This window comes from Chiloscyllium punctatum, chromosome 13 (genome assembly GCF_047496795.1).
Source record: "Chiloscyllium punctatum isolate Juve2018m chromosome 13, sChiPun1.3, whole genome shotgun sequence".
Taxonomy (NCBI): Eukaryota; Metazoa; Chordata; class Chondrichthyes; order Orectolobiformes; family Hemiscylliidae; genus Chiloscyllium; species Chiloscyllium punctatum.
In genome coordinates, this window is record NC_092751.1 from 101450128 (window position 1) to 101470254 (window position 20127).

The window sequence follows — 20127 nt, forward strand, 5'->3', positions numbered from 1 at the left end:
AGGTCACCAAACAAGGAGGAACTTTCTGGTCACAGTTACCGATATCAACTTTAGGAAATGATCTTCACTAGAAAAGAAAGTTGAGGCAATCTTTCCCTGTCAATTAAATCACAAAATTAAATAATGAGAAAGAAGATGCCATTTTGTATTTAAATAACCGTCAATGGAATTGCAAAATGCAAGTTGCAATTAGGTGAAGCGATGCCCCAGTGGTATTATCGCTGGACCATTAATCCAGTGACCCAGGTAATGTTCTGGGACCAGGGTTCGAATCAGCAGATGGTGGAATTTGAACTTAATTAAAAACAAATCTGGGGTTAAGAGTCTAATGATGACCACAGAACCATTGCTCATTTTCAGGAATAAACCCATCTTACCTGGTCTAGCCTACATGTGACTCCAGACTCACAGCGACGTGGTTGACTCTTCACTGCCCTCTGGGCCATGAGGGATGGGCAATAAATGATGACACTGCCAGTGATACCCTCAGCCTAATCCTGTCGTAGATTGATGGTCAGAGTTGGTTCTAACACTGTGTTTGTTGACAGCTGTCAAACTCCTGACACAGAGAGAGGTTATAACACAGTTACCACTCTGAGAGATCTTTGGTTCATTTGTGTAAGAAATGAATTCGGCAGCTTATTGTTTTTCAGCCCGCCACACCCCTCCCCACCCTCACCCCTTTCCCGCACACGTTTATTCCTTCTGAGCTCGCTAGCTCACTGGCTTTCTGTGTCCTTTCACTTTGGTTTCCGTCACTTTCTTGATCCAAGAGACGAATTTGGCCACTTTTGTGTAAACGCCAGGGGAGTCCTTCCGTCCACATCCGTAACCCCACGAGGTGATGCCCAAGATGACCCAACGTCCACCCATGCGTTGGCACATCAGAGGGCCACCGCTGTCGCCCTGGCAACTATCAACCCTCTTGTGCTCGGACAGATTGCCCGCACAAATCATACGGGGGGTAAACTTGTCCCTGTAGCGGCTTTTGCAAATCTTCTTTGGCAGTAGGGGGACCGCACCTTGCAGTAAAGTCCGTGAGTAGGATCTTCCTAAAAAATAGGTTAGAAAAACAACATGTCATTGCATTTACTTGCCTCTTGAGGGGTGACTGCTTGAGATACCTTCAAAAAGAGCTCACTACAGACAAACAATGCTTTCCCCGATATATTTTCAAAGCAGCCAGTTGCTACAGTCCACAATATTGCACAGTTTGTACTTGAAAATTAAAATTCTTGAAATAGAAGTGGGCTTAACAGATTTTGGTAGCTTTTCCGAAGAGAACATTGATATGATGGGCTGAATGGCCTCTCAAGTTGCTACAGAATCATCTATATGCCAGTTGTACACAGGGGTATTTTAGTTTAACCTGTGTAAGACAGTGTACATGGGTGATGCACTAGGTGCAGAGTGACAGCACACAGACTTTGTCGATGAAAGTCCAGTTCTGATTGCCGCAGTTACCACAACCACTGACACCCAGGTGGCTGAGCCTAATGTGTCAAACTGGGGTGAAGCCAAGCAAAGGACAGCAATCTCTCCCATCAATGGGGTGTACCCCCAAAAGGGGCAAAAGCTGAAATCTTTGGAGAATCCCATTGTGAAAAGCCCAAACATTAGTACGATTAAAATGGAGCACCGACTGGATCACTGTCACATTGCTGGTTGTTAGTCTTGATTATGGTCAGCCCAAGCTAAAGCACTGTGACCAATTCTGGACATCACACTCCAGGAAGGAGGTGAGGACTTTGGTGGGTGGACAGAAGAGGTCTTTTCCCCAGAGTTTCCCCAAAGCTAGAGGCTTCAGGTTTCAGGTGGGTCAGAAATCTGTCAAACCACTTACCTGTATCTCCCCAGCCAGTAATATAGCAGGATTGCTTGTTAATTCTGATCCTTTCCTTCCTGGCTGGCAGACAGACTGGGGTCGCATACTGATTGAATGTCACACAATGGCCTTCCTTCCCCTTCATTCTGACCAGTGCTATGTCATTGTCACTGCTGTCTGGCTTGTAGTTCTTGTGCGTGACAATCCTTTCAATGGGGATTTCTCGCTCATACTCATCCTCCACAGCTGTGTGGTAATCTCCGACACGGATGTAGTAATGTCTCGTCTCATTACCAAACCTGTAACGTTTAACAGCTGAGTAAAGGCCATACCCTTCTCTTTGAAATGAATGCTCTCAAAAGTGTGGTCATCCCCTTTTTCTGTTTCACGCACCACATTCACAGAAGAGATCTTTGAGAAGCAGGTGCTGTCATGGAGTCATAGAGGTGTACAGCACAGAAACAGACCCTTCGGTCCAACCAGTACATGCCAACCAGATATCCCAACCCAATCTAGTCCCACCTGCCAGCACCCGGCCCATATCCCTCCAAACCCTTCCTATTCATATACCCATCCAGATGCCTTTAAAATGTTGTAATTGTACCAGCCTCCACAACTTCCTCTGGCAGTTCATTCCATACACGTATCACCCTCTGCATGAAAATGTTGCCCCTTAGGTCTCTTCTATATCTTTCCCCTCTCACCCTAAATCTATGCCCTCTAGTTCTGGACTCCCCCACCCCAGGGAAAAGACCTTGCCTATTTACCCTATCCACAACCGTCATGATTTTATAAACCTCTATAAGGTCACCCCACTTCCTTCAATGCCCCAGGGAAAACAGCCCTAGCATAGTCATAGATTAGAGTGGTGCTGGAAAAGCACAGCAGGATCTGCAGTCCCCACTTCTGCCTAGCATAGTCATAGGCTAGTGATAGTCATAGAGTCGTACAGCGCATAGAAACAGACCCTTTGGTCCAACCAGTCAATGCTAACCATAATCCCAAACTAAAAAAGTCCCACCTGCCTATGTATGGCCTATATACTTTCAAATGTTTCTCAACGCATCTACTTACCTAATTAGTCTTTTAAACATTGTCCACTACTTCCTCTGGAAGTTCATTCCACAGATGAGTCACTGTGTAAAATGAATTGCCCCTCAAGTCCTTTATAAGTCATTCTCATCTCACCTTAGAAATATACCCACTAGTCTTAAGTTCCCCACCTTAGGGAAAAGACACATGCTATTCACCTTATCTATACCCTTCATTGTTTTATATACCTCTGTAAGGTTATCTCACAACCTCCTATGCTCCAGTTAAAAAAGTTCCAACCTGAGGTAAATCTCTTTTGAATCCTCTCCAGTTTAATCATATCCTTCCTATCACAGAGCGACCAACAGTGAAGAAGATTACCTCAGAACTTGATCAGTTGGGCCAGTGCACCAAGGAGTGGCAGATGGACTTTAATTCAGATAAATGGTGAGGTCCTGCATTTTGGAAAAGCAAATCAGAGCAGGACTTATACTTAATGGGAAGATCCTGGGGAGTGTGGCTGAACAAAGAGACCTTGGAGTGCAGGTTCATAGTTAATTGAACGTGGAGTCACAGGTAGATAGGACAGTGAAGACGGTGTTTGGTATGCTTTCCTTTATTGGTCAGAGCATTGAATATTGAATTCAGGAGGCTGTATATGACATTGGTTAGGCCACTTTTGGGATACTGTGTACAATTCTGGTCTCCCTCCAATAGGAGAAAGTGAGGACTGCAGACGCTGGAGATCAGAGCTGAAAATGTGTTGCTGGAAAAGCGCAGCAGGTCAGGCAGCATCCAAGGAGCAGGAGAATCGACGTTTCGGGCATGAGCCCTTCTTCAGGAATGAGGAACGTGTGCCAAGCAGGCTAAGATAAAAGGTAGGGAGGAGGGGCTTGGGGGAGGGGTGTTGAAAATGCGATAGGTGGAAGGAGGTTAAGGTGAGGGTGATAGGCTGGAGTGGGGTGGGGACAGAGAGGTCAGGAAGAAGATTGCAGGTTAGGAAGGTGGTGCTGAGTTCTAGGGTTGGGACTGAGACAAGGTGGGGAGAGGGGAAATGAGGAAACTTCAAAGACTGCAATTTACCCCCAGACGTGGTCGACGATGCCCTCCACTGCATCTCCTCCACTTCCCGCTCCTCCGCCCTTGAGCCCCGCCCCTCCAATCACCACCAGGACAGAACCCCACTGGTCCTCACCTACCACCCCACCAACCTCCATGTCCAATGTATCATCCGTGGTCATTTCCGCCACCTCCAAATGGACCCCACCACCAGGGATCTATTTCTCTCCCCTCTCCTACCAGTGTTCCGAAACGACCATTCCCTCCGTGACTCCTTCGTCAGGTCCACACCCCCTACCAACCCAACCTCCAGTCCCGACACCTTCTCCTGCAACCGCAAGAAATGAAAAACTTGCGCCCACACCTCCCCCCTTACTTCCCTCCAAGGCCCCAAGGATCCTTCCATATCCACCATAAATTAATCTGCACCTCCACACACATCATTTACTGCATCCGCTGCACCCGATGTGGCCTCCTCTATATTGGGGAGACAGGCCGCCTACTTGCGGAACATTTCAGAGAACACCTCTGGGACACCCAGACCAACCAACCCAACACCCCATAGCTCAACACTTCAACTCCCCCTCCCACTCCAGCAAGGACATGCAAGTCCTTGGACTTCTCCATCGCCAGACCATAGCAACACGACGGCTGGAGGAAGACCATCTCATCTCCGCCTAGGAACCCTCCAAGCACAATTTCTCCAGTTTCCTCATTTCCCCTCCCCCCACCTTGTCTCAGTCCCAACCCTTGATCTCAGCACCATCTTTCTAACCTGCAATCTTCTTCCTGACCTCCTTCCACATCTATTGCATTTCCAACTCCCCTCCCCCAAGTCCCTCCTCCCTACCTTTTATCTTAGCCTGCTTGGCACACTTTCCTCATTCCTGAAGAAGGGCTCATGCCCGAAACATCAATTTTCCTGCTCCTTGGATGCTGCCTGACCTGCTGCGCTTTTCCAGCAACACATTTTCAGCTCCCTCCAATAAGAAACATGTTGTGAAACCTGAAAGGATTCAGAAAAGATTTACAAACATGTTGCTCGTCGAGTTTGAGCTACAGGGAGACACTGAATAGGTTGGGGCTGTTTTACCAGGGGTGACCTTATAAAATCATGAGGGGCATGGATCGGGTAAATAGACAAGGTATTTTCCCTGGAATGGGGGACTACAAAACTAGAGGACATAAGTTTAAGGGGGGAGGGGAAAGATTTAAAAGGAACCTAAGGGGCAACCTTTCTCACACAGAGGGTGGTGTGTGTACGGAATCAGCTGCCAGAGGAAGTGGTGGAGGCTCATACAATTACAACATTTAAAACGCATCTGGATGGTATATCAATAGGAAGGGTTTAGAGGGATATGGGCCAACTGCTGGCAAATGGGACTAGATTAATTTACAAAAACTTGTCAGCATAGACAAGTTGGACTGAAGGTTCTGTTCTGGTAGCCAATTGGCAAAAATAAGGCCCTTTAGATGAGATGTGAAACTGAGGCCTTTCCTGCACCTATCCATTGTTCTCAGGTGGATGCAGAAGACCCTGTGGTATGATTTCTATAGAGAACAGGGCATTTTCCCTCACTGTCCTGCCCAATGTTACTCCTTCAACCAACCACATTGCTGTCTCTGGGAGCTTGCTATGCCAATTGGCGGCCACGTTTCCTCACTGTAGCAGTGACTCATTTGCTGCAAACCATTTGTCAAGGTTGGATCACAAGGTACATCCAATACTGAGATAGATTTTCAATCAGGAAGGAAATCAAGGGTTATGGGGAAAAGACAGGAGGGTAGGGGGGAGGATTATCAGATTCCCAGGATCCCTACAGTTTGGAAACAGACCATTCAGCCCAACAAGTCCACACCGACAGTCCAAACAGCATTCCACCCAGACTCACCCCACCGCCACCCACACCCCCCTCCCCACCCTATGCTTGTAACTCTGCATTTGCCATGGCTAACCCACCTAACCTTGACATCCCTGCTGTGGGTAGAGTCACATGTAGGCCAGACCAGGTAAGGATGGCAGATTTTCCTCCCTCAAGGACATTAGTTTTAGAATTACCATAGAATCCCTACAGCGTGGAAACAAGCCGATTGGCTTAACAACTCCACACTGACCCTCTGAAGAGAATCCCACCCAGACCCTGTCTAACCCTACATTATTCCCATGGCTAATGCACCTAACCTACACATCGCTGAATACTACGGGGTGATTTCCCATGGCCAATTCACCTGACCTGCACATCTTTGGCCTGTGGGAGGAAACCAGAGGAAACCCACACAGTCACAGGGAGAATGTACAAACTCCACACAGACAGTCGCCCGAGGCTGGGATTGAACCCGGGTCCCTGGTGCTGTGAGGCAGCAGTACTAACCACTGAGCTGCCCCAGTCATGATGTCATTGATAGGTGGCGCACACTTGAGGGGCTGAACGGCCTACTTCTGATCCGATGAGTACAGCTTACAATTGTGGTTGCTGTGCCATAAGAAGGATGTCATTAAATTGGGAAGGGTGCAACAAACATTTAGAGGGTGTTACCGAGACTGGAGAGTTTGACTTATAAGGAGATGCTAGATAGGCTGAGACTTTTTTTTTCCCTCAAGTATCAGGGACTGAGGGGTGACTTTATAGAGGTTTATAAAATCATGAGGGGCATGGATAGGGCAAATAGACAGGTCTTTTCCCCAGGGTGGGGTAGTCCAAAACAAGACGGCATAGGTTTAAGGTGAGAGGGGAAAGTTTAAAAGGAACCTCAGGGGCAACTTTTTCAAACAGAGGGTGGTGCGTGTATGGAATGAGCTGCCAAAGGAAGTGGTGGAGGTTATTACAACTGCAACATTTAAAAGACATTTGGACAGGTATATGGATAGGAAAAGTTTAGAGGAAAATGGGCCAAATGCAGGGTCTGTTTCCATGCTGTACATCTCTATGACTCTATGACTATAAATGAGACTCATTCAGTCTTGGAACCCTGGTCAGCATGGATGGGTTGGGCCAAAGGGTCTGTTTCCCTTCTACATGACTGTATGGCTATCTCACTTTGGAGCATCCTGGAGTCATATTAGGTGCTATATAAATGCAAGCCACCCTTCCCACAATAGCTGTTTTTCACTGAATGTTCCCCCCTTTTGTTCCTTCTGTTTGTGATACTGCTGAGGTGTAGTCCAGGCACCCGCCCACTGTCCTCTGTAGCATGAGGCTGACTCTAACCAAGTGTTTATGAAATACTGCTGTCTCTCACCACAGGAAGATGGCAGAAGGGAAACACCAGCCTACAATCAGGCACAGGAAGCAGTGTTAGGAAATGAAAGCTGATTTCATTGTTCACTCCCAGTCACGAGGCCAAACACGTAATTAAGATTAACCAGGATATTGCTGGGAATGGAGGGGTTTCAGATACAAAAATTGACAGCAAAGACTGGGACCTTTACAAAAGGGGCATAGCAGGTTGAGGGATGACCTTATTAAGGTTTATAAAATGATGATAAGGTGAATGACAAGGGTCTTTCCCCGAGGGTGGGGAAGTTTGAAACTAAGAAGTATACTTTTAAGGTGAGAGGGGAAAGATTTACAAAGGACACGAGGGGCCATGTTTTTACACAGAGAGTGGTTCATGTATGGAATGAACTTCCAGCGGCAGTGGTGGATATGGATACATTTACAATGTTTAAAAGACATTGGATAAGGACATGAATAGGAAAGTTTGGAGGGTTATGGGCCGAGCAGGTGGGACTCGTTTAGTTTGGGAACATGGTTGGCAATAGACTGGTTGGACCGAGGATCTGTTTCCACGTTGTACAATTCTATGAGTCGAGAGTATGGTGCTGCAGAAGCGCAGCAGGTCAGACAACATCTGAGGAGTAGGAGAATTGACAATTTCTGATGAAGGGCTTATGCCCAAAACGGCGATTCTCCTGTTCCTCCGATGCTGCCTGACCTGCTGCGCTTTTCCAGCACCACACTCTCGACTCTGATCTCCAGCACCTGCAGTTCTCACTTTCACCGAGTACAATTCCATGTCTCTAAGACTGGACATTAGATCATCACAGCACTTTGTCGGAGGTTATTGAGTTCAGTTGTTGCTATTTCTGTCACCTTCCAGAATATCGGCTGATGAAACCATGGCAAGGATTTTCTTGTATCATGCAAAGCCTCCATTTTAAAATTCTCCTTTTTTTCAAAGCCCTCCATGGTGTCAATCCCTCCTTCCCCCAGTGGCCTCTTCCATCCCAACCCATTCTCACACTTCTCCAATCCTGGCCTCCTGCACATTCACAACTTCCAGTGCTCCGTCACTGACTGCGTAAGCTCTGGAACTCCCTTCTGAAAAATCTCTACCTTCTTCAGCGATGTTCGATAATGGTACTGTGAAGTCACCTGGGCCACTTAAAGGTGGTAAAGGCACTATATGAATGCAGACATTGGATTGAGGAGTGGGAAATGTGGGAAGTCACCAACAAGACTTTCTTTGTGATGCCTGGCAATGTTTTTCTACAACCTCTACCATCGGGGAGAAGGTACAGAAGCCTGAACACACGCACCAGCCAGTTTCAAAACAGTTCCTACCCTACTGTTGTTAGAATACTGAATGGACTCACAAACTCTGAACATTCGCCTGTACCTGTGTTTTTGTTTTTGCTGCGGATTACCTATTATTTACTTATCTATGCTACTTAACTCTGTGATCTGCCTGTATTGCTCCCAAGACAAGTTTTTCACTGTGCCTCGGTACATGTGACAATAAATTCAATTCAATTCAATTCAATAAATCCCATCACTCAAAGGGCAAGCTTTGAAATATCACAGAGAGCATGGTCCTTGCCAAATAAGGTCAGGATAAGCCAGGGCCCCTGAACAGATAACCTCCAACACAGAGATCTTACATACTTGTGGAGAGAAATACCAAATATTACTGCACGTTACAGAGCAGTGTCTCCTTATACACACTCCGAAACTGAGAGCCTGTTGTTAGACTCCAACAATTTGCATTCATTAAGGAAATAATTCACATTGCTGTACTGTTCGATGTCACTCACCAAAAATCTTTTTAAAATATTTCAAAAAGAAAATGATTTTGGAAGGATAGGCAGAGAGAATATAAGAGGTAAAGATTGTCACTAACTGGAGAAAGGAGAAACACTAAAAGATAAACCCTGAGAACTGGCACAACATGATACATCAAAACAAAAAACCGAAAAAACTGCAGATGCTGGAAATCAGAAACAAGAACAGAAATTGCTGGAAAAGCTCAGCGGCAGCTGTGGAGAGAAATCAGAGTTAACGTTTCGGGTCCAGTGACCCTTCTTCAGAACTGTTCCATCAGGTGATCATCCCTCATTAATACGGCATTTCCCGAGTGTTTCATTGGCTACAAAGTGCTCTGGGACATCCTCAGATTGGGAAAAGTGCTTTTTAAATGAAAGTCTGCTATTCATTCTTTATGTAATGATTACATTCAAATTATTGACAGTGCGAGAGTTCCTACGCCATCTTTAGACTTTGCCGAGGATACACTGCAATCTGTGAATCTGAAATTTCTCTTTTTATAACATTTAATCCAGTGCCACTGATACTGATATTATAACGCAGAATAATTATATTTCTTATACGTAATTCAAACAGAAAAGGCTGGAAATACCCAACAGGTCAGGCTGAATGCGTGGAGAGAGGAACAGCTAACAATTGAGGTGATGACCCTTCGTCAGATCGATGACGTAGTCTTCTGTCTTTCTTTAATGTTTCCAGTATTCACAGTATTTTGTTAAGAGTCATCATCATAGAGATCTACAGCATAGGAAATGCCCCTTCAGCCTGTTGAGTCTGTGACAGTCAAAAACAATGCCCGATTCTAATCCCATTTTCCAGTACTTGCCCCATAGCCTTAGCATTGCAAGTGCACATCGAAACTCTTCTTCAATGTTCTGAGGGGTTCTGCCCTCCAACGTGTTACTTTCAGATTCTATCTAATGTGTGCGAAGTGTTTTCCGAGCACTGAGGTGTGCCATGAATCACTGGGATCTAGCTGTAGCTTTACTGTTCACGGGATGTGAGCATTGCCGGCCAGACCAGTCTTTGTTGCTCATCCCTAGTTGCCCTGGAAAAGGTGGCGGTGAGCTATCTCCTTAAACCACTGCCGCCCATGTGCTGTAGTTACAGCCACAGTGTCGTTAGGAAGGGAATTCCAGGACTGTGACCCAGTGACGCCGAAGGAACAGTGATGTCTAGACCATGAGTGGCTTGGAGGGGAATTTGGAGGTAGTGGTGCTCAATCTGAGTACTCAGCCCTTGTCTTTTCAGTGGTAGAAGGAATGAGTTTGGGAGATTCTACTGAAGGACTCTTTCATGATGACTTTGGTGATTTTTCTTTTCAATTAACTAATGGTATGAGTGCTTTCCTGGTTGGGTCAGAATAGTATGTCCCGAACCATCCTTAAGATACCCGTAAAGCATATTGAATATTAAAGCAATTCCAATACCTATCCAAATAATACAAAATACTGCAGATACTGGACACCTGAAACAAACACAGGAAATTCTGAGAAAGTGTTGTACTAGAAACATTAACTCTGTTTTTCTCTCCGTAGATACTGCCAGACAGAATACTCATCCTCGTGCACTAAGACTTAAAAACATCTTGAGCACTTGAATTGCGCTTAAGTCCGCCATGAGCCAGTGTAATCCATCTGAGTTGGTTTTTAGAGGATGATTAGAGTTTTTCACAGTATTATAATGAAATATCCCCGTAATGAATACTGGGAGGGTTTCGTTTATGGAGGTTAGATATCTTCCAGTACCTTCACACATGAGCAAAGACACAAAGGCCACGCCATTCAATTCATGTAGAATACTCTGTGAGAATATTAGACTCAAGGCACCTTAGTGCTCAATTCCTTTACCAATTGTGTGATGATAGTTTAGTACCATGCATATAAATTTCATATCCATATGATTAGAAAGACTGGCATTTACAAAGCCCCAAGGTGTTCCAAAGTGCTTGACAGTCAAGGAAGCATTATTTCTCTTGCAATGTAGTCAATGCTGCAATCTGGGAAACGCAGTGGCTAAACTGGGTACAGCAAGATCCCATAAATGGCAATGCGATAATGAGCAGATTATTTGCTTCTGTGATGTTTACTGAGGGATAAATATTAGCTTTGACCACAGCTCTCCAATGTGGCAATGTGAGATCGTTTACAGCGAGCTGCTCAAATTTAACTGGGTGGCATGGTGGCTCAATGGTTAGCCCTGCTGCCTCACAGCGCCAGGGACCTGGGTTCAATTCCAGCCTCGGGTGACTGTCTGTGTAGAGTTTGTACATTCTCCCTGTGTCTGTGTGGGTTTCCTCTGGGTGCTTTGGTTTCGTCCCACAGTCCAAAGATGTGCAGGTTAGGTGAATTGGCCATGCTAAATTGCCCATAGTGTTAGATGCATTAGTTAATGGGTCGGGGTGGGTAACTCTTCGGAGGGTCAGTGTGGACATGTTGGGCTGAAGGGCCTGTTTTCACACTGTAGGGAATCTAATCTTAACAGCTCCTCTCAAACACAGCCTCAACAGTGTGTCACTCTGGAGGTCACACTCAGGGGTTGGAAGGGGACTTGACCCCCTCAACCTTCGGACTCCACAGCAAGAGTGTGCGATCCAGCCGACACTTCACAATCCTCAGCCTCATCACAACCAACAGGCCCCAGGTTTTACATTGTTACCGCACTGGGCACTGGCATATGGCTCACACGTAAAACAAAAACTAAATGTTAACCACGCCGATAAATCTGAAGGGAATGAGAAAATGGGCCTTTTACAATGAAAGCGACAGACAATGCTCCCCTTCACCAACCTCTTGAAGCAGTGAGCTGCCGTCAGCACCCAGCAGTTACTGATTAATGTAGCTCCACACAGTAAACGACTCTCTCGGTGAAACGTCTTGAGCCTCAGTGAAGCTTGCCATGGCCAGCCACCTCTGGAATCAGAGTCCAAAAATATTGTGACACCAGACAAGGAGCAAACTCACCCAAATAGATAAACAACAAATGACACATTGTGTTTTGTATGAGAGGAGTGTGGCTCACATTGGGCCCACCCACTCAAGCCTGTTTCTCCTGTTACAATGGGATCCTTGACATAAATAGAGAACACAGTCAAGGAGGTTATGCTCAACCTTCAGGAAACCACCAAACATATTCCTCTGAGCGCCTCAGTTATAGAGTCATAGAGATGTCCATGCCGACCATATCCCAAACCAATCTAGTCCCACCTGCCAGCACTCAGCCCATATCCCTTCCAAACCCATCCAGATGCCTTTTAAATGTTGTAATTGTACCAGCCTCCACCACTTCCTCTGGCTGCTTAGTCCATACACGTACCACCCTCTGTGTGAAAAGTTTGCCCCTTAGGTCCCTTGTATATCTTTCCCCTCTCACCCTAAACCTGTGCCCTCTAGTTCTGGACTCCTCCCCCCCCCACCTCCTCCCCAGGGAAAATATCTTTTCTATTTACCCTATCCATACCCCTCATGATTTTATAAACCTCTATAAGGTCACCCCTCAGCCGCTGACGCTCCAGGGAAAACAGCCCCAGCCTGTTCAACCTCTCACTATTGCTCAAACCCTCTAACCCTGGGAATATCCTTGTAAATCTTTTCTGAACCCTTTCAAGTTTCACAACATCCTTCCTATAGGAGGGAAACCAGAATTGCACGCAATATTCCAAAACTTGAAGAATGTCAAGGCCTTAGAGTGAGAGATGGAGGAGATTTCCTTGAGGGTAGCAGGAATGAGTGGTCCCAGCAGGTAGAGAGTAGCTAGGATTGTTCCCCTTGATGGGTGGTTTAATAGAGGGCTTGAAAATGATAAAGAATTTCATTAGCTTGCACCTATAAGCAGAGTGAAACCAAGCAGTTCCACCTTAGCAGTACAAATATTAGGAATGGTTATGCAGAGTGGTGATGCAGCTGTAAAAGCAGTGGGTGTTCTGGTAAGCAGAGAAGGTACAAAACGTAGAATATATTATACAGGTCAGAATTCCAGGTCCAACAGGTTGACTTGAAGGTTTTTGGAGTGCTGCTCTTTCATCAGGTGGAATAGAGTCTACCTGTTGGACTATAATCTGGTGTTGTCTGACTTCTAACCAGGTCCACCCCAGTCCAACACCAGTACCTCCACATCACGGCTTCTAGTCAAACTGTTCAGAAAGGTAATGACACAGCTCTGGAGCAGGTGGACTGTGAGCCCTTGCTTCCTAGCTCAGAGGTAGGGACACTACCATTGCACCACAAGATCCTTAGGCATTAAATGCAAGATATTTTCTAATCAACCTGTTCAGAGATATAAAGATACACCTCTGCAGTAGGTGGGACCTGAAACTCTGCTTCATGGCTTAGAGGTAGGGACACTACCACAAGAGGTCTTAGGAACTTAGGGCGGCATGGAGGCACAGTGGTTAGCACTGCTGCCTCATAGTGCCAGCAACCCGGGTTCAATTCCTGCCTCAGGCAACTGTCTGTGTGGAGTTTGCACATTTTTCGGGTGCTCTGGTTTCCTCCCACAGTCCAAAAATGTGCAGGTTAGGTGAATTGGCCATGCTAAATTGCCCGTAGTGTTAGGTGAAGGGGTAAATGTAGGGGAATGGGTCTGGGTGGGTTGCTCTTCGGAGGGTCAGTGTGGACTTGTTGGGCCGAAGGGCCTGTTTCCACACTGAAAGTAATCTAAACTGAATGTAATTTTTAAAAAAATTATCCTACTTTTGTAATCAACCTGTTCAGAAATGTTATTACACAACGCTGCAGCAGGTGGGACTTAAAGCTGGCCCTTCCAGCCCAGGTGTAGGGCACTACCACTGTACCACAAGAAGGCCTAGGCAATGAATGTGATAGCAGCTAGTGTTTATATGCAACATCTTTTGTTCATCCATTCACAGGATGAGGGGGTTGCTGACTAGGCCAGCATTTATTGCCCATCCCTAATTGCCCAGAGGACAGTTAAGAGTCAACGATATTGTTGTGTGTCTGGAGTCACATGTAGGCCAGACCAGGTAAGGATGGCAGTTGCCTTCCCTAAAGGTCATGAACCTGGGCTCACTTTGAATACCTGCTGCACTGGTCAATACAGAAATGCAAAGAATCAGGTTCGAGTTTCATTTAGATGTTCTTTTAAACTAAGTAGCCCACAAGACAAATTCTAAGTGCTTTATTGAAAATACTTTATTCAATCTTTCCACCACTAGGAAAACATCCACGTGGCCCAGGGAACCAGTAACTTCCTTACTGAACACAATGTCAAGCAGATTCTGTGTGACTGAGAACAATGAACATTACAGGTTATGGCTGTATTGGCAATGGGCAATGAGATGTAATTAAACAATCTATCTATTTAATATGACTTCAGTCTCGATTTAACCTGTAAATTTAATCCCTGGGTTTGCTTTTCAGTATTTGATGGATGCGGTTACCCACTACAAACATGTCTTTTCCAGATAGAGTTCTCACTTATTGAAAGCTCTTGTATTTTTACACTTAATTTCGACTGATAAGAACATGAACAGGCAAAGATACACTGGACACATTGTGGAAATCCTCCCACACATGTCAAATTCAGAAGAGGACTTCAGATAACACTGAGTATGTTCACTCGTGAACTTCATTAAGAGTTGCCAACTTGTTGGTCAAATTGTTTGAAAGTCAATTTTAAAATTGGAAACACATGGAGATGGGGAACTGCTCTAAACCTCTCTCCCTAGGTCTCTCTTTCTTAAATTCATTCCAGATATGTGGGCAGCGCTGGTGGGCTAGTATTTATTGCCTGGGCCTACTTGCCCCTTGAGAGCTGCCTTCTTGAATGGCTGTAATCCATTTGGTGTGGGTAGGTCCACAATGCTGTTAGGGAGGGAGTTCCAGGTTTTTGACCCAATGACACTGAAGGAATGGTGATATATTTCCAAGTCAGCATAGTGAGTGGCTTAGAGAGGTAAGGCTATTCTGTCCTGAAATTATTTGAGCTGCACTCATCCAAGCAAGTAGTATTCCATTCACTCTCCTAACTGTGCCTTGGAGATGGTGGACATGCTTTTGGGAGTCAGGAGGTGAATAACTCACTGCAGTATTCCTAGCTTCTGACTTGCTCATATGGCCACATGGCTGGTCAATGGTCACCCCAGGAATGTCAACAATAGGGAATTCAGTGAGGATAATGACATTGAATTTGAAAGGGCAATAGTTAGATTCTCTCACGTTGGAGATGCTTAGAGCATGGCATTTGCTTGGCATGCTATAGCCATTTTGCCACTTATCAGTCTGTTCCTTGATGTTGTCAAGGTCTTGCTGCATTTGTTGGGCTGCGTCAGTATCAGAGAAGTTGCAAATGGTGCTGAACATTGTGCAATCATCAGCAAGATACCACTTCTGACTTTATGATGGAGGGGGAGTTCATTGATGAAGCAGCTGAAGATGGTTAGACCTGGGATACGGCCCTGAGGATCTCCTGCAGAGATGTCCTGAGACTAACACAATGAACCTCCAACAACTACAACCACCTTCCTGTATGCTAGGTATGTGACCAACCAATGAAGAGTTTTCCCTCTAATTTCCTTTGACTCTAGTTTCGCTCGGGGGCCACTGACAGAATATTCGAGCAAAGGTGACCTTCATATCAAGGATGGTCACTCCCACCTCACTATCAAACAAGTTGTAAGACTCAGAGTTAGTGAGCCAAGGTTCTTGTGTTTTATGAAGCAGAGACTCATACAGTTATCTTACTGTACATTTTGGTCACTAAATAAAAAACCTATGAGCTTCCTTCTCTGAGGGGAATGGTCTACACTCTATTTCCTATATCTTTAGGCTATCTGATGGCACAGTGGCTCAGTGGTTAGCACTGCTGCCTCACAGCGCCAGGGACCGGGGTTTGATTCCAGCCTCAGGTGACTATCTGTGTGCAGTTTGCAAATTCTTACTGTGTCTGTGTGGGTTTCCACCCACAATCCAAAGATGTGCAGGTTAGGTGGATTGGCCATGCTAAATTGCCCATAGTGGTCAGGGATGCATAGGTAAGGTATATTAGTCAGGGGCAAGGATGAGTAGGTTAGGTGCATTAGTCAGGGGCAAATATAGGGTAGGGAATGGGTCTGAGTGGGTTACTCCCCAGAGGGTCGGTGTGGACATGATGGGCCGAAGGGCCTGTTTCCACACTGTAGGGATTATATGACCGAAATTAGGAGCTTCAGTGTGTTGGGAATTGGAGCTAGGAATGCTTGCTGGTTAAAAACAAAACAGTTCGCCATTATTTTGAATGAAGGAGCGTGTGAAGATGATCCCAAGGAAACATAAGGAGGATTGACAGATGTAGAAAGGAGAAATCATTTTATTACGTAGATAGAAAGAACAGAAGAAGCCTCAGAAAGACAAAGGGTTAATTGATGGATCAAGGTATCATGTTGCTACCCATCAATGTGCACTTAAATCCCTCTACCTCTCTCCATAAGACATCTCTAATTTCTTCATAAATCCTGTGAGAATCAACCTCATCTATTAATAATTCCATAAAAGCCTTGCTCCTGAAACTTTCTCCACAGAAAATGATTCCAATCATTTAAAACTTCATCAAGCAAGCACAAAATTAATTACATTTTCTGGTGATCTAGTAAGAAGGCGAAATAATCTACAGAATTATTCATTTCCCTTTATTGAAAGTTTATCAAGAATTGAAAACCATTCTGTTCTAAACTCAGGTTATCAGTGGCTTCTTGGGCTCAGCAAAGTGTTGATTTAAATATTATTTTCAATTCCTACCTGATTGACTTATTTCCACCAATAATACGCTTTCTGCGATGGTTCATCAAACGAAGGCCACAGACTGCAGGCAAAGAACCGAAAACATCCCCAAACAAAGTTGATTAAAATTTAAGCTTAACCACTGAACGACATTTCTCTGTGTCAAACTTCCACCAAAACCAATTGTGGACTGACTGAAATATCTTGATCAAAGTTACCAAGAAATACACCTTAGTGTTTCTTTTAAATTTCAAAAATACACTTTATTCACAAAAAAATTATATATATCGGCACACACATAGTCATAAACACAGTTCAATTCTGGATAGTAGCTTATCGAAGAAGTAAACAAATATTGGAGTTTGACTCTACCCTCTTACGTGAACCAGACTATATTTACATGCATTGGAGGCACTGGGAGGGTCCAATAACTGAACAGATCCCCACTTACCTTAAGCAGGAAGCCCTCAGACAGTGGTCTTTCCCCTCTGCGCCTTGGCAGCAGCTGCCCCAACCTTTAGTGTGTCCCTCAGCACGTAGTCCTGGACCTCGGAATGTGCCAGTCTGTGCCACTCAGTCGAGGTCAACTCCTTGCCCTGGAAGACCAACAACTTTCAGGCAGACCAAAGAGTGTCTTTCACTGAGTTGATGGTCCTCCAGGCGCAGTCAATGTTTGTGCCTCCCAGGGAACAGACCATAGAGAACAGAGTCCCGGGTCACGGAGCTGCTTGGGACAATCCTCCACAAAAACCACTGCATCTCTCTCTCTCTCCAGACTTTAAATAAGCTTATCCCTCTTACCCGTCAGTGTCGGTCAGTACTCACCACCACTGCTCAGTTCCTCGAGTGCATCCTCCTTATAATCACAGATAACTCCTGCATCTTCCCCATGCCAGCAGTTATGGATTCCAAACCCAGGGGTGCCACACTCATCCAGGGAGTTCTCATGGCCGGTGCACCTTACATTGTCCAAATGGATAGGTCCGTGGCCCTCCCCGAAATAGGCCATTGTTCTGGCTTTGGATTGGCCGCTGGAAGAGAAGGAGTCCTCTCATTGCCGGTCTTTCCCTCTGCAACTAATGGCTGGGGTCTTGAGATGGCAGAAATCCTTTGGCCCCAGTGTGGATGCTTACCCCAAGCATACAAGAAAGATTTCCATGCAGGAGATCTTCCATTGATGTTTCTGACTGCATCAGCACAGAGCGTTTAAGGAAACATCTACACATGGTGGAAAATGTCTCTGCAGTTGGGTGGGTGGGGGGCAGTAGAACATTAAAATTTAAACTCAGCCTTTCTTAATTGATTTTCTTTTATACAAAGAGATGCGGAAATCTGGAGTACCCTCAACTCCTCCAAAAAAGCTGCAGTCATTACAGAGGCTGGGGCTGAGGGGCTTTTGAAATTTTTAAAACTGGGCTCGACAGATTTTCGTTATCATGTGTTATAGAAACAAGGAGTCAAAATCCAGATCAGGCAGTGTCTCATTGAACGCTGAACAGGTTTAAAGTGATAAATGATGCTGGACCTTTAAAGTATATTTGTTCATGGGATGTGGATGACGTGAGCTAGGGCAACACTTACTGCCCGTCCCGAATTTCTAGATTAGATTAGATTAGATTACTTACAGTGTGGAAACAGGCCCTTCGGCCCAACACGTCCACACCGCCCCGCCGAAGCGCAACCCACCCATACCCCTACATTTACCCCTTACCTAACACTACGGGCAATTTAGCGTGGCCAATTTACCTGACCTGCACATCTTTGGACTGTGGGAGGAAACCGGAGCACCCGGAGGAAACCCACGCAGACACGGGGAGAATGTGCAAACTCCACACAGTCAGTCGCCTGAGGTGGGAATTGAACCCAGGTCTCTGGTGCTGTGAGGCAGCAGTGCTAACCACTGTGCCACCATGCCGCCCTTATTTCCTAGAGGGTCGTTAAAAATCAAGCACATTGCTGGAGGGTCTGGAGTTGCATGTCGGCTAATAGATTTCCTTCCCTAACAGGATTTCTGTGAACTAGCTAGGTACTGATGGCAATTAACACCATGAGACAAGCTCTTTGGTGAACTCAAATTTAACCATGTATCATAGTGGGACTCAAACCCGTACACCCATGGTGTCATGATTTGGGGATGCCCGTGTTGGTCTGGGGTGCGCAAAGTTAAAAATCACACGCCAGGTTATAATCCAACAGATTTATTTGGAAGCACTAGCTTTCAGAGTGCTTCTACTTCCTGATGAATCACCTGAGGTTCTGGTTCTCTAGCCCAGTTACCAATACACCAATATGTTGCCAGCGGAGGTGGTAGGGGCGTGAATGATAGTGTCATTTAAGATGTATCTAGACAAGATACATGAATGGGCAGGGAGCAGAGGGATACAGATCCTTAGAAAATAGGCGACAGGTTTGGATAGAGGATCTGGATCGGCGCAGACTTAGAGGACCAAAGAGCCTGTTCCTGTGCTGTAAGGTTCTTTGCTCTTAATACATCACCACAACCTTCCCTTCAGACAGGCAATTATGATCAGTTTAGTCAAAGGAAAAATGAGACTTTTCTTGTTGGAACTGAGGACTTTAAGGGGTGATAAAACTGTGGGATAGATTGAAGTAGATAGAAGATGTCACTTGCTTTTTCTCTCCAGGAGTGTGGTGGGGTGCCAGGATTGGCTGATACAACTTCAACAGAAATCCCAAACGAGCAACCCAATAAAAATGGTTTCCACTGGTTGGTATCCAATCAGGGACAAGGGATCAGTTAGCTAGTTTCTAACACAGAGGAACACCAACTTCATTAGTTCAATTCTCGCTCTACCTGAGGTTATCATGAAGGATTCTCTTCCCCTTTGTCTGAGGCGTGGTAACCCCCAGGTTAAACTACCACCAGTCATTTTACTATGGTGACTTTAACTTTAATGGGAGAGACCCTGAGGAAATTCCAGTTATTAAGTATTCAGAAGCAGGAGATCGGAGAGAAAATCAGAAGCAAGGTTGTTTGTTTACTTGCCAAGCTGCTGGGTTATTGTGCAGATGTTTCATTACCATGCTGGGTAACATCAGAGCGACTTCTGTAAGACGCTGTTGTTCTGTCCAGCTTGGTTGTTATGGGTCCAGTCTGTTGGGGTGAGTGTCACTTTGGGTCTTCTATGCAGTGGTTTGTACACTGGGTCTATCTCTATGTGTTTTGGTAACACACCAACCAACAGCCACACTATGCCAACTACTTACCAGGACTAAGGACCCCAAACCCACAGCATGCAGGACCAAGGTTCTAAAAAAATCCCTTGCAACAACTGCAAAAAGCATTACATCAGACAAACAGGAAGAAAACTAGCCATCTGACTTCACAAATACCAACTGGCTACTGAAAGACACGATCCACTGTCACTCATCTCCGTAAACAATTCAACTCTGACAAAGTTACTATCCTAGGACAAGCCAACCAGAGACA

General features: G+C 45.4%; 1 protein-coding gene across 2 annotated transcripts in view; it reads right to left on the minus strand.

The window, feature by feature from the left end:
* Positions 1-691: 691 nt before the first annotated feature.
* Positions 692-20127, minus strand: part of LOC140484717 (neurotrypsin) — a 54524-nt gene continuing 35088 nt past the window's right edge. The window contains exons 11-15 of one of the 2 annotated variants that reach the window (XM_072583462.1): positions 17502-17707; positions 16695-16758; positions 11751-11873; positions 1844-2124; positions 692-1052 (exon numbers count right to left, since the gene is read on the minus strand). In XM_072583462.1, the coding sequence (XP_072439563.1) occupies positions 715-1052; positions 1844-2124; positions 11751-11873; positions 16695-16758; positions 17502-17707 (1012 nt within the window). In that variant the 3' untranslated portion in view covers positions 692-714. The remainder of the gene's footprint in view (positions 1053-1843; positions 2125-11750; positions 11874-16694; positions 16759-17501; positions 17708-20127) is intronic. The other variant, XM_072583463.1, reaches the window with a different exon arrangement.